The 23,165-nt window shown below is 42.7% G+C and overlaps 1 protein-coding gene across 5 annotated transcripts in view; it reads left to right on the plus strand.

The window, feature by feature from the left end:
• The first annotated feature begins 1,060 nt into the window (after window positions 1–1,060).
• The window catches only part of LOC106590834 (proprotein convertase subtilisin/kexin type 6), an 85,859-nt gene continuing 63,754 nt past the window's right edge, over window positions 1,061–23,165 (plus strand). For 2 of the 5 annotated variants that reach the window (XM_045689431.1, XM_045689432.1), the window contains exons 1-7: window positions 1,061–1,552; window positions 3,810–3,914; window positions 8,075–8,200; window positions 9,712–9,855; window positions 12,256–12,332; window positions 15,978–16,066; window positions 22,841–23,013. In XM_045689431.1, the coding sequence (XP_045545387.1) occupies window positions 1,316–1,552; window positions 3,810–3,914; window positions 8,075–8,200; window positions 9,712–9,855; window positions 12,256–12,332; window positions 15,978–16,066; window positions 22,841–23,013 (951 nt within the window). In that variant the 5' untranslated portion in view covers window positions 1,061–1,315. The remainder of the gene's footprint in view (window positions 1,553–3,809; window positions 3,915–8,074; window positions 8,201–9,711; window positions 9,856–12,255; window positions 12,333–15,977; window positions 16,067–22,840; window positions 23,014–23,165) is intronic. The other 3 variants (XM_045689433.1, XM_045689435.1, XM_045689434.1) reach the window with 2 other exon arrangements.

Raw genomic sequence — 23,165 nt, forward strand, 5'->3', positions numbered from 1 at the left:
TTCCACATGCGATGTTTGTGGTCTACATGTAACCGATGTGAAATGGCTAGTTAGTTAGCGGTGGTGCGCGCTAATAGCGTTTCAATCAGTGACGTCACTCGCTCTGAGACTTGAAGTAGGGTTGCCCCTTGCGTTGCAAGGGCCGCGGCTTTTGTGGCGCGATGGGTAACGATGCTTCGGTGGGTGTCAGTTGTTGGTGTGTGCAAGGGTCCCTGGTTTGAGCCCGGGTTGGGGCGAAGAGAGGGACGGAACCTACACTGTTACATACAGGCACAGTGAGGAACAATCAAAACACTTAAAAAGTCTGAATGTCACATAAAAAAGTGAACATGTGATGTTGACAGGCCTGTTATGACAAGCACACCTGGTCCATCACTGTTAAAGTTTTAAACAATAATCAACAGCATCATCTTAGGGGGGTTGGGGGGGGGGGCATGGTGAAGTGGGGACTGAAAAATGGTGATAGACTCACAGATGGCTGGAGGGAGGGAGTTCCAGAGGTTGGGTTTAGCCCCGGAGAAGTCCCTGTTGCTGAAGCTCTGGCCTCTTGGAGGATTTATCTCTAATAGATCTACAGTACCTGTGCAATGGGGTCTCACGATACATTTAGCGTACATAGTGACATTTTTTATTGCTACATAGTTAGTAAAGTACCCCCCCCCCAGCAAACAGGGAACTATACATGCACTATTCCCAATATAGTGCATGTATATTTGGTCAAAGTAGAGCCCTATGTAGAGAATAGGGTGCCATTTGGGACGCAGTGAGGATTCACCCTCAGAGGTTTGGGAATGGAAATGTTCTGGTCTTCTATGATAACTCCAGAGTGAGAACACATGGCCTTGGTAAAGATGTTAATAATGACTATTCTCATATCAGCATTGTAAATATCCCCCCCAAAATCTAGCTGCAATAATTGTTTTATGAGCTATTTTTCATTCAAAGCCATTGTTCAGTAGCGCATTGACTCTTCCCGAGCGACGTGCTCCTATTTTAGCGCAGGTTGGAGAGGCGTGGGCTACTACCGATCCCCTATGAGTGAGGCTTTGATGTTCGCACAGACGGGCTCTTTACTAGTGTGTTCCGCTGCTATAGGCTACGCATGAATGGCATTCGCTATTGGTGGCTGTGCGTACATGTAGAGGAGCGCTAGCGCGGGATAAGGGTTGGCGCCTGAGGTTCATATTTTCAACTTTTTACGGAATGAAATATCAGTCAACCCGGCTGTAAATTTCACTCGGACATGATGGATTTATGACAAACAGCATGCCTTTTCTGATGGAGTTGGATTGACGATTGACTAATTTGAGCGTCCATGCGTGTTATATTTGTAGATATGTGTTTTATCCCTTATTCTAGAGCTGATGTTGTAGGACAAGTTTCGGACACCAAAATGTGTTTATTTTTTATTTTCATATTTTCAACTTTAGAAATATGTCAGTCGCTGGCCCCTCGGAACGTTTATACAAATCACTGGGCAGTGCGTATTGCAGGGGGACAAGAAGAAGCGGATAAACTTGCTGCTAAATATGGTTATAATAATTATGGACAGGTAAGACCATTACCGTGTTTTTATTTTGTGCAGCCTGACCTGTTATGATTCCCTCTTTCTGCTTTGCGGATCAATAGTCTAATGTTTTGTCGAGTTCAGCTGCTGAACTTCGATACAGTAGGCTGGCTTTTTGTCGATCTTAATGCAGAGACATTCATAGAGGAATCAAAGAAAAGTGACGTGTGCGATTATTATCCGTGTCTGGCAAGCACCTGAACCCCTGCGCCAAATGTACAGCTTTGCGAGTTCCAGAGCGATTTTCTGTTGGCAACAAACGCACCAGCGCCACTGAAGTACATTCTTTTCAGGCCGTTGACTTATGGGCAATGGTTACGTTGCACTGTCCACATACAACGAGATTAAACATGACGCTGTAATTATACAATGTGTTGTAGACTACAGTAGGCTTGTGGACGATGATCAACACTGGAAATGGCACTGTGCCAAAAAAGAAAGTGCCCAAATTCCGTAATATTGGGTCATTTTCATTTCCCAAATTCGAAAAGGACTACAATCCAACTTGGTACACCATTGATGTTTTCACTTTAAGGATGTTATATATGACTGGAATGGGTTTACTTCATTCTAATAGTGGATTTGTTCTGCTCTTGTTCTAGCCATAATAGCCTTTACAATCCTCCCCAGGGGGTAATGCATTGATTATCCAGATGATTTGGAAGAGGAGTGCACCACAGCATGGCTTCTGTTGCAGCCTTTTTGTTGAAGTTGACCACATGCTATAAACTGCAATAAATTATCATGTGGTGTTGACATTTTAGTCTGTCTCCCATTGGGATTCACCCCCTACTAAACTTCCTAACGGATCTTCATTTTAATTTATTGACAGGTGATAGATACTCTTGGAGAATTCATGCAGACTGTGAAGATGACATGCTTGTGGATGGGGGAGCTGGCTGTCTTACAATAAAAAGAAAGCAGTAGATATTCTATAGATTATTGACATGAATCTGAGGATAAAAAGTCATTTAGGAGTAAGGACGTAGCCCACATAACTACTGTAGCCTAACAGTATGATACATTTATTCAGGGTATAAGGATGGAGACTGTGTTTGCATGACTCAGAGAAGTGTGATATCTGAAATTAAAGTTTATTCAATGGACCTTTAACCTTTTATGTTGTGACATTTTATATCTGCAGCGTCTGTGTACACTTGATATCTAAGCAATCATTCTAAATTCCTAAAAACTGACAGCCTTGGATGGAGATGGAGAGGGAAAGGCAGAGGGTGAGAAAGAGGGGAGAAATGGAGTGAGAACGACAGAGTGAGTGAAAGAGGGAAAGAGAGAGTTGAAATGAGTGGGGGAGACATATAGAGCAAGAGACAGAGAGAGAAAGAGGGTGAAAGGACAAATGAGTGAGAACAAGACAGAGGGAAAGAGGTGAAGGGAGGTAGCGAAAGGTTGAGAGAGAGCGAGAGAGAGAGTGTTGAAGAAGTCCTGGTTCAGATAATAACGCGGCTCAGTGCCAGAAGTGCACAAGTGCTCTGGGAATCCTGCCCGCATTTTTGGTGCAAAGTTATTTTTTCCTATTTATTACTTCACCTGCTTTGAATTTGAAATTGTTATTTTCCTCTGAGTAAGCAACATTTGCAGAAAAAGTCCCCCTGTACAAATGTAGGATCTTAATTTAATCACCATGTTGTAGGAGAAAAAAATTGTTTATTTGAGGTTTAAAAAAGGCTTCTGAAGTTTGTAATTTCCACTTTGAAAATTCAGACTCGATTTTCCCTTACAAAATTTGTATCAACCCTCTACAAAAATGTCCATGAATTATAATCCACATAATAATTAACATGTCCTGTTGCTGCATGATTATTTTCCTGCTGTAGCAAACTGGCTAACATTAAGATCCTACATCTGTATGTGTTCACACACTTCACATTGTTGGATACCGGTGCAAACATGTTCTTTCTCAAAACAATGTAGGTTGTTTGGTTTTAGGCACCATATTCCAAGTTAACCAATATCATGTACTGTATATCGATTTGCATTGATGTACAGACAGTAACATACAATACAATTATATGTGTTCTTGATCACTTCACTGCATGCTCAGTATCTCACTTTACTGTAGAATGCAGATTTAATCTGGCATTACCCTGTCTGCTGCCCACAACGATCATTTTTATGTATACTGTAAAGATTGCCGTGTATTTGCAGTGTATTTTCTTCTTTTTCTTCTTCTTCTTCTTCTCGCTACAAACCTACTGTTTGTTTTCATGTTGTTGCTGTCCAGATCGGGAGTCTGGAGGACCATTACCATTTCCACCACAGCAGAGTGGTGCGCAGAGCAGCTTTCTCCACTAGGGGCGCTCACTCCTTCATCCAGATGGACCCGAAGGTGAGACGTCTGCTTGGTAGTTACTCAGGGTGAATCCTAACCTAGAATTTTCACATAGTGGTCTATTTTCGTCTGGCATTAAGGCAGCGCTAGTGTCAAACGCATTTTAGTTTGCAATTTCGTCATGTGAAAACTGGTGCATTTGCATTTTCCAGCCCTAACACCAGGTTCGGTAATTTACCTGTCAAACATCAGCACACTTGCGCTCAGATGGGAGGGGCTGGAAATATTTGAGGCGTGTCCTTAGAAACATGATCCAAAGTGCTAATTTCAGGCAGTTCTGGTAGGGATATTTAAGACCAACCAAAAGCTGGTTTGGTTATGACATGAATTTTGACAGCAGAAACACAGCCTATCCAGCCGTGACGCACACTGCCCATATGAACATGGAACAAGAGTAGCCTGATGAGCTTTTGGAGTCTGAATACTTCCTATTTAGAAACATAAAAAATGTGTGTTTTTTCCCATTTCGTTTTATTTGCTTAAAAACCAAGCATAGCCTCCTCTCAATTAAGGCTTTTTTTCTGCCCAAATCAATCGCAAAGTAGTCAAGACTGTCGATAAAAGGTTTGGCTCCTGAGACCGCTTGGAAATAAATCTTAATCACCAAAGCTTTATTAAAATGTAAAGTTTGAGAGGAGTTAAACAGTGAGCTGACATTCCCTTTTTATCTGTGCAATGTAGGCAGGCCCACATTATTTTAGCATGCAGGTCACGTTTTGGATGTGTATAAAACCCTCCATAGTCTGCGTTGTTTTAATATTATATGTCCAAGGGAAGAAATGATGGTGCCTGTAAGTGTGACATAGCCTATTTAAAACAGGTTGTTTTGTTGTTTCATTCTCTTTTTAGGCCTTATCAATAATGAATTTAATCTTGCTTATTGACAATGTTTTGCATGTCCATGCTCAGCCATAATGCAATCTACTGTAGACCTAGTCCCTATATCAGTGTGAATTCTATTGAAGCCATGCAATTACTTAGAACAATGTGGACTGCAAATGGGTTCAAGTTAACCTATTTAGCAAAGATGGAATAGATAGGTGTACATGTTGTTATTTCGCATCTGTAAGCCATTTAACAAACTATAACGGACTAACATTGGCATTGGAGTTGATTCCAAGGCAATACATAAAATACCTTAAATACACAACTTGAAGCAACCACACGTTTAGCCATGGAGCACATTCTGATTGGCCAGTGAGGGGCCAAGCCTTGACACACCCACAACTTGTTTATTCATCAAAACCCAGCCCTTTCCCGCCAAAGCCAGCAAGTCCACGGATAATTGTAATAGTGAAAATTGCCAAAATATTTCGGACACACGTCTGAACCTATAACGCCACCACTTGCTCTTAGATTTACCATTGTGTTAGGTTTGTTAAAATAGAGCCCATAGTCTCCCTTTGACATCAATACATTACTAAGTGAACAGTTATGATTCACTTCTAAGGTGAATGCTAGAAAGGATGAATGGTAGGAATAATACTTTGGTGGTTTCTTATATTTCTCCTATTTCACACATGTACAAGTCTATTAATATGCATGTGTGAATTGTAAATGTGTTTTTTGCATATCCTAACTCCCCCTGAGACACCTTCGGAGAGCGGGGTCACGGCCAGGGTCTGTTATCACCAACAGCAACCAGGGAGCAACAGATGAGCAAGTACCAGAGGAGGCTGGTGGGAGGAGCTATAGGAGGAATCAATGCAACGGTATCACACACATCAAACATACGTAGTCCCGTGTGGCTCTGTTGGTAGAGCATGGTGTTTGCAACGCCAGGGTTGTGGGTTCGATTCCCATGAGGGACCAGTACGGGGAAAAAAAAAGGATGAAATGTATGCAATGACTACTAAAAAGTCGCTCTGGATAAGAGTGTCTGCTAAATGACTAAAATTTAAATATGGAAACCATGTGTTTGATTCTGTTCCTGCCATTACAATGAGGTTGTCCTCCTATAGCTACTCCCACCAGCATCCACTGGCAAATACATAGTCACAACAGTATAATGTTAGTCACAAAAGATGAGCAAGTACATGAGCTTAGGGATAGTTCCCTCGAAATTCAAATGTACATGATTTTCCACTTAGCTTGGCTGTAGTTGATTCACTGACACAGCTGTTGATATTTGCTTCTGTAGCAGGAGCCTACTGGGGAATGCAAGCCTGTGACATCATCTGCTCTGCTACAGATTTTGACTAATGTCTCTGGGTTAGAAATGTGGCAGACAGATGAAATATTTAACGGTAAAGAGCAAAACTTCATATTTGAAGTGGAATTTCCCTTTAAAGTTGGAATCCTTAATGGTGAAAGTGCCACATCGGTTTCGCGTGTTACAACAACAAAGAAGTACCATCATTCAGGGGCAGTAGAACAGCACAATATGTATTGGTGTTTTTAGTGTTGACCACTCTGATCAACACACCTCACCTCTGTTTAGTCCACAAAACAGAACTAATAACAAAAGTGCTCAGAGGCGCTGTTTCCCATAATGCAGATTCCATCTTCTAAGATTAGGATCAAGGGTTGAACTCGTGTTACGGATACGGTAATGTTTAGGGGTTAAAATCCCATTTGTCGCCAGAAAGTGTTGTACCTCTGTTCTTCGGACCACTTCAGCCCAGCTGTTTTACAGACGCAGCCCGCACACAGAGTTGGGTCTTTAACATACCTAACATAGTGATAGTTGACAGACCATTTATCCACTCAAGTGTCTCCCTCTCTGCATGCCCAGATCTCTTCATTTATTCTGTCTGGATGAAACATAAGCAGAGACACAAACACACACACACACACACACACACACACACACACACACACACACACACACACAGACACACACACACACACACACACAACACACACACACACACACACACACACACACACACACACACACACACACACACACACACACACACGCACACGCACACGCACACACACACTATCAGGGAACAAGAGAAGGCAATCCAATCAAAATCCTATCAGAACCTCAAGACAGATACACTTGGATAGATACATAGATACATGTACCCATCACCCGTATCACATCAGGCCCATCAGGTATTACTAGAGGCCTCCTTCCACCCTCCACTTCTAGCCTACAGGCAGCTTTAAGAATAAAAGTACAGCTGTTTGGGGAGCCTCTCCTCTGGCCTTCTCCCTGAGATTATCTCACTCAGACAGGCAGGATCTCAAGAGTAATAAAAGCCAAAGCCCAAAGTCTGGAGCTCCTCGACAGAGCTCATCCTGATCATATCACGCTCTAAGCCCTGTGTGTTTAAATGAAAGGTTGGGGCTGATGCCTAGAAACCAATTTTACCTCTGTCAGGCCTCTGATTTGCTGCCCCCCCAGCCTGTATGATTTCACCACCAACCACCAACCACTGTCACAACATAATTTATCAAGAAGAGAACTCTAAACACGGCATCTATATGGTTTCTGGGCCTCTCACCACAACCACTGGTCAGACCTACTACAGTAGGCTATATACAGTAGTTAATAAGATAGGACAGGTTTCTCGGACACAGAGTAAACCTAGTCCTGGACTTTAACGGTATTTCAATTGATATTCTCCATTCAGCATACTTTTAAGTCTATGGCCAGGCTTAATCTGTGTCTGGGAAACGGGCCCATTGTGTACAATTAACACCTAATATGCAATGGTTTGAGACTGCTATGAAGGCATGCACTGAATCGGATCATGCAGACACCACATGCAATTAAAACACGTCTTTGAATTGGGACTGCACTGCACGTAAACGCAGTGTGTACGTATGCAAGGTGCTTTGTGAATTTGCATTTGAATGTGTTTATCACATGGATTAAGAATAGATAGGATGGCTCCCAAATGCCCCCTGTTCCCTATGTTGTGTAATACTTTTGACAAGAGCCCTATGTGCCTTGGTTAAAAGTAGTGCACTACATAGTGAACAGGGTGCCATTTGGGACAGATACATAGTCATTCATTCCAATTTGCAAATCGACAAACATGTGTTTGTTTGTTAATGTGTGTAAAACTTCATCAGCGATTTCCATTCCCATATCCATCCTTGGGAGTCGCTTAAGCAAGCCACAATGTCCCTGTGGTCTCTCTACTGTGTGTGTGTGCGTGTGCGTGTGTGCACTCGTGTGTGTGTGTGTGATGTCTTTCTAGGTTGACTGGGTTCAACAGCAGCTAGTGAAGCAGAGAGTAAAGAGATACATCAAAAGCGACACCCGAAGCCCTGACCCCAACTTCATCCACTTCAACGACCCCAAATGGTCCAACATGTGGTATATTGTAAGTACACTACATATCTACCATCTATCCTCACTGGAGTCATATATGTAGTAGTACTTGAAATAATTGAATCAAGGAATAAATAATTAGCTGAAATGAAAATCAGGGTCATATTCATTAGGGAACGCAATGGAAACCTTTAATCGTCCCTGGTCAAAAGTAGTGCAGTATCTAGGGAATGGAGTGCCATTTTGGACGGGCCCCAACGAGTGCCCTCACTTCCCCTTGACACCATCGATCCCCCTGTTTAAGGTGCACCACTATTCCCTGAACATGTTTTGTCACCACACGAGTCTAATACAAACTGCCTTAAGCTAATGCATCTCTGCGGCTACGGTCCGGTCGTCTTTTAGTAATTAAACCAGGTTGACGATAAGAGCTTTGGGTAGGAACTCAAGTGTGAAATTGTCCAGAGCCTGCAGCTCTGTTGTCTACTCGGGAGAAGTGTCCAAACTTCTCAGGGCTCAGGGTAAATCTGGGGTTAGGATAGATTAGATGCTATAGAGGCGATGGATGTGGGTAAAATGATTCACTACCTGAATGCACTACATGGCAGGAATGTAACTGTTGTCTATGCTGGGGATGGGCCTCCGCTTTGGCATTCTGTGGGAGAAGACATTTTTAAACAGACAGATGGCCTATAATGGTTTCTCTCCCACAGAGCTTACGTTGTATATCTCTTTATCCTATATCTCATGCCAGAGTCTGTTGGTGCGAGTGTTTAACATGCATACTAAAAATAGGAGTCAAGGGGCAGAATCCTAATGCTCTTTAAGAAACGTGGGCTGGGTAAATGTAGGGGAAGTGCTGTGTTGTCATACTGAGTTTGGATCCAGAACTGGTTCTCTCAAATACTTTGAGCATTTGATAGATTAAGCATGCCTGGAATGCCAGATGGGCAGGGTTTACACTTTTCGGACTATTCTGTTCCATTGTGCCAGACACGCTAAATCAAGCGCTGCTAAAGTATTTGAAAGAAAACACATATGTGAACCCAGATCTGTTGGAGGGGGTTGGGTGATATAACATATAGAGAGACGATAATGGATGGAGAATTTATACTCAGGGTCATGTTTGTCTCACATCACCCTAATGCTGGGTGAGTTCAGAAGGGCACACCTTATCAAAACGTTTTGCAACAAAAAATGAAAATCAGTGTTCCTATTGAACAATATCTGGTAGTACCTCCCAGATTAATTTTAAAACCTTTTGCACCTATTTAACACGACCCCAGTATCCTGCCAGACAGTTTCACTCATCTGAGGGGAACAAGAATTGCTCTTCAATGTCCTCACATTCAAATTAGAAGGTGGGATGCAAAGATGAAAAAATGACAAACTCAAGGACAACCAAGCCATTACTGTTGAATAAAGATTTTCAATTTTTAAGGTTGTCAGTGACACATCGGTTGACATGACAGATATACGTACTGATTAACATAGGACCCCAGTCTGACCACTCCTCTGTTTCCTATTAACATTGTATGTGTCCTCTGTGGTCCTCTTCCTCAGCACTGTACGGACAAGAACAATCGCTGTCGGTCAGAGATGAACATTCTGGCAGCATGGCAGAGAGGCTACACAGGCAAGAACGTGGTGGTCACCATCCTGGATGACGGCATCGAGAGGAACCACCCTGACCTGGCACAGAACTATGTAAGTATACTATTGGGGTCTCTTCACATAGTCAAACGTTTTGTTCCCATATTCCTAGCACACAATGACTATATCAAGCTTGTGACTCATTGGATGCATTTGCATTTTGTTTGGGTTGTGTTTTGGGTTATGTTTTGGGTTGTGTTTTGGGTTGTGATTTGGGTTATGTTTTGCCCAGTGGGAACTGAATGGTGATTGATGTTCATGTTTTGAAAGGGCTACAGTAAAGTAAAGTGTTTATAAATTCCAAAATGATATCGCTGTCAAATGAAAAATTGCAACTGATATCAGTGCCCATCCCTAATGGATATGAATAAACAATTGAACAGAATATAACACAGATACAGTGGGGGGGAAAAGTATTTGATCCCGTGCTGATTTTGTACGTTTGCCCACTTACAAAGAAATGATCAGTCTATAATTTTAATGGTAGGTTTATTTGAACAGTGAGAGACAGAATAACAACAAAAAAATCCAGAAAAACGCATGTCAAAAATGTTATAAAATGATTTGCATTTTAATGAGGGAAATAAGTATTTGACCCCTCTGCAAAACATGACTTAGTACTTGGTGGCAAAACCCTTGTTGGCAATCACAGAGGTCAGACGTTTCTTGTAGTTGGCCACCAGGTTTGCACACATCTCAGGAGGGATTTTGTCCCACTCCTCTTTGCTGATATTCTCCAAGTCATTAAGGTTTCGAGGCTGACGTTTGGCAACTTGAACCTTCAGCTCCCTCCACAGATTTTCTATGGGATTAAGGTCTGGAGACTGGCTAGGCCCCTCCCGGACCTTAATGTGCTTCTTCTTGAGCCACTCCTTTGTTGCCTTGGCCGTGTGTTTTGGGTCATTGTCATGCTGGAATACCCATATACGACCCATTTTCAATGCCCTGGCTGAGGGAAGGATGTTCTCACCCAAGATTTGACGGTACATGGCCCCGTCAAATGATGCGGTGAAGTTGTCCTGTCCCCTTAGCAGAACCCCCCCCCCCCCCCCAAAGCATAATGTTTCCACCTCCATGTTTGACGGTGGGGATGGTGTTCTTGGGGTCATAGGCAGCATTCCTCCTCCTCCAAACACGGCGAGTTGAGTTGATGCCAAAGAGCTCCATTTTGGTCTCATCTGACCACAACACTTTCACCAGTTGTCCTCTGAATCATTCAGATGTTCATTGGCAAACTTTAGACGGGCATGTATATGTATTCTTGAGCAGGGGGACCTTGCGGGCGCTGCAGGATTTCAGTCCTTCACGGCGTAGTGTGTTACCAATTGTTTTCTTGGTGACTATGGTCCCAGCTGCCTTGAGATCATTGACAAGATCCTCCCATGTAGTTCTGGGCTGATTCCTCACCGTTCTCATGATCATTGCAACTCCACGAGGTGAGATCTTGCATGAAGTCCCAGGCCGAGGGAGATTGATAGTTCTTTTGTGTTTCTTCCATTTGCGAATAATCGCACCAAATGTTGTCACCTTCTCACCAAGCTGCTTCGCGATGGTCTTGTAGCCCATTCCAGCCTTGTGTACATCTACAATCTTGTCCCTGACATCCTTGGAGAGCTCTTTGGTCTTGGCCATGGTGGAGAGTTTGGAATCTGATTGATTGATTGCTTCTGTGGACAGGTGTCTTTTTTACAGGTAACAAACTGAGATTAGGAGCACTCCCTTAAAGAGTGTGCTGCTAATCTCAGCTCGTTACCTGTATAAAAGACCCCTGGGAGCCATAAAACTTTCTGATTGAGAGGGGGTCAAATACTTATTTCCCTCATTAAAATGCAAATCATTTTATACCATTTTTTTGGGTTATTCTGTCACTCACTGTTCAAATTAAACTACCATTAAAATTATAGACGGATAATTTCTTTGTCAGTGGGCAAACGTACAAAATCAGCAGGGGATCAAATACTTTTTTCCCCCACTGTAATAACATAACGTCCACCACCACCACCTTAGTTGCTGGAAAGGACAATGTGAAAAGAAAATACCCGGGCCAGAACAGTTTGGTTTGGCACGATTGTGTGAAAAGGGTACGTCCACAAAAACAACACACCCACACTGCTAGTATTTGTTGAGGCCATAACAACACACCACCTTTGTCGGAGAAATTTCATTTCTGTGCCTGACACATTGGATTACGTCTCTAAGTTATGGCCGGTGTTGGTTCCAATCTGTCACTGGTTCTCTAATAGTGCACGAGATGAGATATGACTGAAATGTAGAAAAACCATGGCAATATATTTCCTTTTCTGTTTTATGTCCTTTAGTGAGCAATACCTGCTTTGTTTTCTCCTTCTATCTGTCTCTCTCTGTTGCTCTTTTTATGTTCTCTCTCTTCTTTCTCTCTCTATCTCTTTCTCTGTCTCTCTGTCCCTCTGTCTCTGTCTCTCCATCTCTCTCCAGGACCAGCTGGCGAGTTATGATGTCAACGGGAACGACCATGATCCAACTCCTCGTTATGATTCTAGCAACGAGAACAAGTGAGAGCAAATATCCCTCAGTCCCCATCCTATCCCTCTATCCTTCATTTATTCCCTCCATCTCTCCATCCTTCTACGTCATCACTTTATCCCTTCACCTATCCATCCATCCTTCTATTCCTCATGCATTTATTCCCCTGTCCCTTTATCCATCATCTCTCTATTCCCTCTTCCCCTCTCCTTATCCATCCTTCCATTCACTCTTTCTGCTCACCCCTCCATTACTTGCACCCCTTTCTATTCCCCGTTCCCCGTTCCCCATCACCACGTACCTCCATTCCTCCATCCTTCCATTCCTACATATTTCCTTCCATCCATCCCAATGTACCTTTACTATGTACCTTTATCGCTCTTTTCCTCCATCCCTCCATCTCTCCATCAACCCATCCCTTGGGCTATTGACAGGAGGGTCCACTTCCCCACACCACGCTTCTGATGTAACCTAAATGACTCATGCACTGTTTTAATGTACATCCTTATTAATATGGTACTTTAATGAAACACTTTGACTTTCATCTCTGGTGGATGTGGCTGGGTGTTCATATGCTGCCTCTCTCTCTCTCTCTCTCTCTCTCTCTCTCTCTCTCTCTGTCTGACGTCTACAGGCTGGCTAATGAATATAAAGAGGACACAAAGACAACTTTGAAATGTGACAGGAAAATGTGACGGCTTTGAAATGTCCCCCAGCCGCAGTGTACCACTCTTTTATTTGTCATTGAACCTCGTGTTGTTTGTATCATACTTGTCCCACTGGAACGTCCAACATTCCATTGGTGACGATTTGAGCAGCTTGCTATGAAATAGTTTGACATACTTTTTTCTATTATACGTATTCAGTTTGAGAGTTATACTTATTCAGTTACACAAATGCCTCATTTCTGGATAGAAACTGACTCCAGACCAGACAGACTAGTCACTCATCATATCCTGTTGTGTATTCAGTTAGACAAACGTCTCATCTCTGGTTAGAAACTGACTCCAGACCAGACAGACTAGTCACTCATCATATCCTGTTGTGTATTCAGTTAGACAAACGTCTCATCTCTGGATAGAAACTGACTCCAGACCAGACAGACTAGTCACTCATCATATCCTGTTGTGTATTCAGTTAGACAAACGTCTCATCTCTGGTTAGAAACTGACTCCAGACCAGACAGACTAGTCACTCATCATATCCTGTTGTGTATTCAGTTGCTATCATCGTGTTTCTTATTGCTGCACTGAAGGCATTTCTGTCACAACACAAACTTCACCAAGCAATCAAATTAATCTGGAGTCTTGTTGACAAGCAAACAAACCCAAAAGGTCTTTATTCATTTTCTCCTCCTTCATCTCTCTCTCTCTGGGTGGTGTAATTCACCCCTGGCTGTAGAGGGACACGTAATTGGGATCAGGGGGAGAGGGGAAACAACTATTAAAGAGAAAGCCATTCAGGTTCTTTCTCTGTCACCCAGCCTTGGTGAGATTAGTTCACTGGATGCACCCAGCCTTGGTGAGATTAGTTCACTGGATGCACCCAGCCTTGGTGAGATTAGTTCACTGGATGCACCCAGCCTTGGTGAGATTAGTCCACTGGATGCACCCAGCCTTGGTGAGATTAGTTCACTGGATGCACCCAGCCTTGGTGAGATTAGTTCACTGGATGCACCCAGCCTTGGTGAGATGAGTTCACTGGATGCACCTGGACTGGGGTGAGATTAGTGCGTGTGTGCGTGTGTGTGTGTGTGTGTGTGTGTGTGTGTGTGTGTGTGTGTGTGTGTGTGTGTGTGTGTGTGTGTGTGTGTGTGTGTGTGTGTGTGTGTGTGTGTGTGTGTGTGTGTGTGCATTGGTATACAGGTGCTCTCTTCTCTTAAACTCATTACTGCGTGGCCTAACAGGAGGCGATGTGACACCATGTTTTATATTCCACCATGTTTTATATTCCACCATGTTTTATATTCCACCATGTTTTATATTCCACCATGTTTTATATTCCACCATGTTTTATATTCCACCATGTTTTATATTCCACCATGTTTTATATTCCACCATGTTTTATATTCCACCATGTTTTATATTCCACCATGTTTTATATTCCACCATGTTTTATATTCCACCATGTTTTATATTCCACCATGTTTTATATTCCACCATGTTTTATATTCCACCATGTTTTATATTCCACCATGTTTTATATTCCACCATGTTTTATATTCCACCATGTTTTATATTCCACCATGTTTTATATTCCACCATGTTTTATATTCCACCATGTTATATATTCCACCATGTTTTATATTCCACCATGTTTTATATTCCACCATGTTTTATATTCCACCATGTTTGGCCACACATTAATTTTCAAACAAGGCGACCAGCTGCACGGCAGGGGAGTGAACAGCGTACTGGTCCACGTACTCAGCTCAGTTCTCGCTTTCTCGGGAGAAAGGACTGGAACAACACTCCTTGTAGTTCTTTTCTCTTTATCTGTTTCTCTCCATCACGCTCTCACTAATTCCACATCTCAGTTGAAGGCTGAAATTCACCCTTTACAGTTTCAGTAGATCTCTGTATTCAGTACGATAACGTCTTTGTCACTTCCTTACTTAAAACTTCACAACATTTTCTCATCTAATTTCTCTTTAAAACATTTATTTGGTGAGTCTGGTTTGTTTTTGTGAAGAGGTGAAGTACGAGTTTTTTTTTTGTAATGTTTTTCATGTCTCTCGCTGGTGAAACAGTCATTATCCAGTAGCCATCGGTCCCTTGGGGCTGTAGGCTCCTATCAGGTGTGTTAACATGCTGTGATAAAGAGCGAAGGGAAGGAGAGAGAGAGAGAGAGAGAGAGAGAGAGAGAAGAAGGGAATGAGGAAGAGTGTCAGGTGTTGAATATTCACTCCTCCACCACCTGCTGAGCCTGTGAAGATAGGATAACCTTTACTTCATTCCAGAGGTGGACTGATCCCTTCTATTTGTGTGATATGTAAATGAAGAGTGGGAGATGAAATGCTTAGTATAGACCTTCAACTCTTTTCAATCCTTTACTAGTCCTTATGTTTAGTGACGGTATTACCCTGGACAGCCTAAAAGAGGATGGAACCTTCTGAGCCTGGTTCCTGGTACACTATTAGAAAAAACGGTTCCAAAAGGGTTCGTTGGATGTTCCCATTGGAGAACCCTTTTGGGTTCCATGTAGAACCCTCTGTGGAAAGGGTTTTTACATGAAACCTGGAACCAAAAAGGGTTCTTCAAAGGGTTCTCTTATGGGGACAGCCAAAGAACCCTTTTAGGTTTTAGATAACACCTTTTTTTCTAAGAGTGTAGTAAAGTTTCTTCCTTCTAGGGAATTTTTCCCTGTGCTTCTGCTTTTTATTTTTATTTGGGTCTAGGCACTGTTACTGTAAAAGCACTTTGTGACAACTGCTTTATAAATATGATTTATTTGATTGCAGCCAATTTAGATAAGGTACATGTGCCAGCACTACCATAAGATAACATTCATTTACATTGGTATGAGTTTCTGCCTGACAGCATTCCATCATGTAGTTCTCCTGGGCTAATACTAGCCATACTGATGAAAAACGTTCCTTTTCTTGCTCCATCTCTCCTCTCCCTCTCTCCTCTCCTTCTCTCCTCTCGCTCCCCCTCTCCTCTTTTTCTCTCCAGACATGGGACGCGGTGTGCCGGTGAGGTTGCAGCTGTGGCCAATAACTCCCACTGCATTGTGGGAATTGCATACAACGCACACATTGGAGGTAGAGTATCCTCTCCTCTCCTCTCCTCTCCTCTCCTCTCCTCTCCTCTCCTCTCCTCTCCTCTCCTCTCCTCTCCTCTCCTCTCCTCTCCTCTCCTCTCCTCTCCTCTCCTCTCAGACAGAATTATTCTGCATGTGTGCACCAGATTAACCTTGACTTGTCCTGCTCTGTGTAAAAAGTGTGTGTGTGTGAGAGGTGTAATAAGAGTGTTTCTCTAGCTTGCAGCGCTAAGCTGTGGACATTCATGCGTTCACAAGGCATTAATCCTGCCACGGTTTCTGTGATGTCAAATGTCGAGGGTTTTTAATCAAACGACAGAATCTCACATCCCCTCCCACTTTTTTGTCTTCTCTGCAGCTGTGCTGAAAGCGCAGGCATTTCTGTCTTTCTCGCTCACTCTTTGTCTTTCTCCCTCTCTCTTTTTCCATTCATCCATCTCTCTATCTCCCTCTCTCTTTCTTTTCTCACCCCAATGATCCCTCTCTCTTTTTAAACATATTTCTCTCTCTTTTTCTATTTCTTCTCTTTATAACCCTTTCCCCCTCTCTCTCGTCTACAGATGTCTGGAATGGTACCAGTAGCAGATACAGTACCATAGTGTAGTGAATGGTACCAGTAGCCTTTACAGTACTGTAGTGTAGTGAATGGTACCAGTAGCAGATACAGTACCATAGTGTAGTGAATGGTACCAGTAGCCTTTACAGTACTGTAGTGTAGTGAATGGTACCAGTAGCAGATACAGTACCATAGTGTAGTGAATGGTACCAGTAGCCTTTACAGTACTGTAGTGTAGTGAATGGTACCAGTAGCAGATACAGTACCATAGTGTAGTGAATGGTACCAGTAGCCTTTACAGTACTGTAGTGTAGTGAATGGTACCAGTAGCCTTTACAGTGCTATAGTGTAGTGAATGGTACCAGTAGCCTTTACAGAACTATAGTGTAGTGAATGGTACCAGTAGCCTTTACAGTTCTATAGTGTAGTGAATGGTACCAGTAGCAGATACAGTACCATAGTGTAGTGAATGGTACCAGTAGCCTTTACAGTACTGTAGTGTAGTGAATGGTACCAGTAGCCTTTACAGTACTGTAGTGTAGTGAATGGTACCAGTAGCCTTTACAGAACTATAGTGTAGTGAAGGGTACCAGTAGCCTTTACAGTGCTATAGTGTAGTGAATGGTACCAGTCGCCTTTACAGTTCTATAGTGTAGTGAATGGTACGAGTAGCCTTTACAGTACTGTAGTGTAGTGAATGGTACCAGTAGTCTTTACAGTACTGTAGTGTAGTGAATGGTACCAGTAGCCTTTACAGTACTGTAGTGTAGTGAATGGTACCAGTAGCCTTTACAGTTCTATAGTGTAGTGAATGGTACCAGTAGCCTTTACAGAACTATAGTGTAGTGAATGGTACCAGTAGCCTTTACAGAACTATAGTGTAGTGAATGGTACCAGTAGCCTTTACAGTGCTGTAGTGTAGTGAATGGTACAAGTAGTCTTTACAGTACTGTAGTGTAGTGAATGGTACCAGTATCCTTTACAGTACTGTAGTGTAGTGAATGGTACCAGTAGCCTTTACAGTGCTATAGTGTAGTGAATGGTACCAGTAGCCTTTACAGTTCTATAGTGTAGTGAATGGTACCAGTAGCCTTTACAGTTCTATAGTGTAGTGAATGGTACCAGTAGTCTTTACAGTACTGTAGTGTAGTGAATGGTACCAGTAGTCTTTACAGTACTGTAGTTTAGTGAATGGTACCAGTAGCCTTTACAGTTCTATAGTGTAGTGAATGGTACCAGTAGCCTTTACAGTTCTATAGTGTAGTGAATGGTACCAGTAGCCTTTACATTTCTATAGTGTAGTGAATGGTACCAGTAGTCTTTACAGTACTGTAGTGTAGTGAATGGTACCAGTAGCCTTTACAGTTCTATAGTGTAGTGAATGGTACCAGTAGCCTTTACAGTTCTATAGTGTAGTGAATGGTACCAGTAGCCTTTACAGTTCTATAGTGTGGTGAATGGTACCAGTAGTCTTTACAGTACTGTAGTGTAGTGAATGGTATGCTTGGATAATGGGAAGAATGAGTAGACGTTACTAGGTTCTAGCTTCTAGGGTTCTGGGTTCTAGATGGGCTCTAGATTAGATCGTTTACACAAATCAGTTATTGATGCATGGGCTAGCCTGCCATGCAATATCGTGATGGCTAAAACCCTTTTAGCTTTTACAGTTAGGCTAAACTACATTTTATTTCTCCAACACTCATCCATGTTACTCAGTAGAACTGTTGGTTTTCCCTCTGTGGACCCTCTCCCTTTTCATTAATCCCTCTTCTCTGATTTTCCTCATCTGCTTCAAGTCAGTGTATTTATACTCTCTCTCTCTCTCTCTCTCTCTCTCTCTCTCTCTCTTCTATCTTCTCTCTTGCTCTCTTTCTCTCTCGCTCTCTCTATCTTCTCTCTCTCTCTCCCTCTCGTTTCTTTCTCTCTCTCTCTTCTCTCTCGTTCGCCCTCTCTTTTCTCTCTCTCTCTCTGTCTCTCTCTCTCTATTCTCACTCTCCCTCGCTCGTTCGGTCTCGCTCTCTCTCTCTCGCTCTCTATCCTCTCTCTCCTTTCTTCTTTACGGTGAGGTTTCTCTTGTGAACGCAGCTCTCATCAGGTCTGTATCCCCCCACCCCCCAAGGGAACAACAGGAGAGGGCATAACAAACCAATACAAACACCATAACCCCCCCCCCCTTGTTCCCCTTTCACCACCAACCCTCCCCAAGGCACAACTTCAATGATATTTCTCTCTGTCGCTCCAAAATAAAAAGTGACTTATACAAGATACCATAATGACCTACCGTGGCTGTGAGAGCTATCGCTGGAACAGTTTTTGCTGTTTTGATTTAGTAGAATCAGGTGTGTTGGTTGTTTGTGTGTCTGTGGGGGGTTTGGGGGGGTGAAGAGGGCCGTGGGTTTGTTATGGTGTTTGTATTGGTTTGTTACGCCCTCTCCTATTGTTCCCCCGCTAACACAGAAATGTCCATTTCTATAATGGGAAAGACAATTGACACACAGGTGTGTGTGTATCTGATGGATTGTGAGATATGGGCGACGAGAGCCTATTCAAGAAAATAATAATCCTCCACAACCGTAAAGAAAGATGCTCTTGTCAAATAGTCATTTCCAGATCCAGCACACATTTCCTTTATCTTCCTCTCCTGCCAAATACAGAACTAGAACTCTGGCATGGCAACCATGGTCAGAGTAATGCATGCGTATCCCTCGTATTAAAACACTTCTGGAGTTCCTGGTTGTATCCTTGTGAGACACATCAGGAGCCTCTTAGCTTTCTTCATGCACCATAGAAACCAAACCGTGATGCTCGCTCACTCACTCACTCACTCACTCACTCACTCACTCACTCACTCACTCACTCACTCACTCACTCACTCACTCACTCACTCACTCACTCACTCACTCACTCACTCACTCACTCACTCACTCACTCACTCACTCACTCACTCACACACTCACACACACACACACACACACACACACACAGTTGGAATCCTTGATGGAGCCCTGTGTCTAATGGAGTAAAGGATTCAATAAAGTAATTATAGATTTACCACAGTAACACTGTTTGTTTGTGTGTGTGTGTGTGTGTGTGTAACTGGCGGCAATGCTGGCGGACGGCCAGAGTAAATGTTGTCAAAGTGGATTCCACCCGTTGACTTCATAGCTTATTGCTATTGCTTTTTAACCTAGCTGTCTGAACAGGCTCTCTGTTTGAGTTTACCACACACACACACGAACATGCGCACACACACACTTTATGTTCTTCTATCTTTGTGGGGACCTAAAATGTATTTCCATTCAAAATCATTTTTTCCCTACCCTAATTCTGACCCTAACCCTAATTGTAAACCTAACCCTAAACCTAAAACCTAAGCTTAAAATAGCCTTTGTTCTCATGGGGACTTGGGAAATGTCCCTACGGGGAGAAATGTCCTTGTTTTACTATCCTTGTGGGGACTTTTGTGGATTTTTGGTCCCCACAAGGATATACAGTAGCTTGCGAAAGTATTCACCCCCTTGGCATTTTTCCTATTTTGTTGCCTTACAACCTGGAATTAAAATTTATTTTTTGGGGGTTTGTATAATTTCATTTACACAACATTTACACAACACAACACTTTGAAGATGCAAAATATTTTCTTATATATTTTTATTGTGAAACAAACAAGAAATAAGACAAAAAAAACAGAAAACTTGAGCGTGCATAACTATTCACACCTCCCCAAAGTCAATACTTTGTAGAGCCACCTTTTGCAGCAATTACAGTTACAAGTCTCTTGGGGTATGTCTCTATAAGCTTGGCACATCTAGCCACTGGGATTTTTGCGCATTCTTCAAGGCAAAGCTGCTCCAGCTCCTTCAAATTGGATGGGTTCCGCAATCTGTAAATCATACCACATATTCTCAACTGGATTGAGGTCTGTGATTTGACTAGGCCAAGACATTTAAATGTTTCCCCTTAAACTACTCGAGTGTTGCTTTAGCAGTATACTTAGGGTCATTGTCCTGCTGGAAGTTGAACCTCCATCCCAGTCTCAATCTCTGGAAGACTGAAACAGGTTTCCCTCAAGAATTTCCCTGTATTTAGCGCCATCGATCATTCCTTTCATTCTGACCAGTTTCCCAGTCCCTGTTGATGAAAAACATCCCCACAGCATGATGCTGCCACCGCCATGCTTCACTGTGGGGATAGTGTTCTCGGGGTGATGAGAGGTGTTGGGTTTGTGCCAGACATAGCGTTTTACTTGATGGCCAAAAAGCTACATTTTAGTCTCATCTGACCAGAGTACCTTCTTCCATATGTCTCCCACATGCCTTTTGGCAAACACCAGACGTGTTTGCTTATTTTTTTCTTTAAGCAATGGCTTTTTTTCTGGCCACTCTTCCGTAAAGCCCAGCTCTGTGGATTGTACAGCTTAAAGTGGTCCTATGGACACATACTCCAATCTCCACTGTGGAGCTTTGCAGCTCCTTTAGGGTTATCTTTGTTCTCTTTGTTGTCTCTCTGATTAATTCCCTTCTTGCCTGGTCCGGGAGTTTTGGTGGGCGGCCCTCTCTTTGCAGGTTTGTTGTGGTGCCATATTCTTTCCATTTTTTAATAATGGATTTAATGGTGCTCCGTGGGAAGTTTCAGATATTTTTTTATAACCCAACCCTGATCTGTACTTCTCCACAACTTTGTCCCTGACCTGTTTGGAGAGCTCCTTGGTCTTCATGGTGCTGCTTGCTTGGTGGTGCCCCTTGCTTAGTGGTGTTGCAGACTCTGGGGCCTTTCAGAACAGGTGTATATATACTGAGATAATGTGACACTTAGATTGCACATAGGGGACTTTATTTAACTAATTATGTGACTTCTGCCGGTAATTGGTTGCACCAGATCTTATTTAGGGGCTTCATAGCAAAGGGCGTGAGTACATATGCACGCACCACTTTTCTGTTAAACATTTTTTTGAATTTTTTTAAACAAGTCTTTTCTAAATAACTATAATAAAATGTATTGGAACAGATTTGCCAGCTGGTAATTGAGGGAAATGGTTTTGCTAATGCAAACAAACAGCCTTTATGAGTGAACCCCTGCTTTATAATTTGTTTGATGCTCAGAACTTCCTCCAGAACTTTTCACACTCTCTCTTGCTCACGCCCCCCTTGGGAACATACTGTTCATTTTGAAATGAGGAGAGGGGTGGATGGAGGAGTGAACTCAATGGAGGGTTGGAGTAGAGGTGGAGGGGAAAGGGGGAGAGAGAGTCTTGCCAGGGTACAGCGAGTAGAGATCTATCCATGTAACTCTAACACACACTCACGCATGTGTACACACACACCCACACACAAAGGCACACACACAAACACACAAACACACACACACACACACACACACACACACACACACACACACACACACACACACACACACACACACACACACACACACACACACACACACACACACACACACAGTCTTCTTCACACACCCTCTCGCCGGCTGTGTTTGACAATAAATATGGGTTTAGAGTGGAAGATAAAGCAGAAGAGGAGGGCTGAACCAAACAAAAGAGTGAAACTGTGTCTTTGTGCTTCAGTAAAGGGAATAAATGTGTCGGCATAGTTTCACATTGGTCACACTTTTCTCTCAGTACTCAGCGGTCGCCTAGCTGGCAGCAAAGGCTTCTGATTATAATCATGCCACGTTTAGCAGAGTGTGATCTTAATTCTGCCCCTCAAACCCTTTGGCCTTGTTTCAATTCTATAAAGCGGCATCGTTCGTTGGTTCGTTAGTTTGTTAGTTCGTTAATTTGTTGTTTTTTGGTTAGTTGGTAGGTTCTTTTCTTCTTTCTTTCCTTCCTTACTTCCTTCCTTGGTGTAATCACTGACCTGACTAATCGTTATCAAAGCTATGTGAAAATATCCTGGCTCTCAACTATCCAACATGTGGATTTTGAGGGGACCCAAGGTAGACTAGCTGTTACTACACAAACAAAACAAATACGCTGACTCATTCTTTTAAACGGCAAGTCACCTTTGGACACAAATATATGCTAAATGACCATCTATTTGTTACTGTAAAACACTTTATGACAAAGATAAAAAAGTGACTTAGAAATGCATTTGATTGGTTGATTGATTCATTGTTTTATTTATTTATTGATTGGTTGATTGATTCATTGTTTTATTTATTTATTGATTGGTTGATTGATATTGGTTGTGTACCTGTGAGCAGGTATTCGTATGCTGGATGGTGATGTGACAGATGTAGTAGAGGCTAAGTCCCTTGGTATCAGACCTGACTACATAGACATCTACAGCGCCAGCTGGGGACCTGACGACGATGGAAAGACTGTGGACGGACCAGGGCCTCTGGCCAAACAGGCCTTCGAGATGGGCATCAAAAAGGTGAATTATGGTCTATAACCACGTTTCCATCCCCAGTTTTATGTGAGTAAAGTCATATAGTATTAAAAAAGACTGCTGTGCTGGAAACAGGAAGTTTCGGTACAATTTTATGAATGCCGACAGATCATCTGTCCGGATCTTTTTGTGCAGGT

Source organism: Salmo salar, chromosome ssa11, assembly GCF_905237065.1.
Source record: "Salmo salar chromosome ssa11, Ssal_v3.1, whole genome shotgun sequence".
NCBI classification, from domain to species: Eukaryota; Metazoa; Chordata; class Actinopteri; order Salmoniformes; family Salmonidae; genus Salmo; species Salmo salar.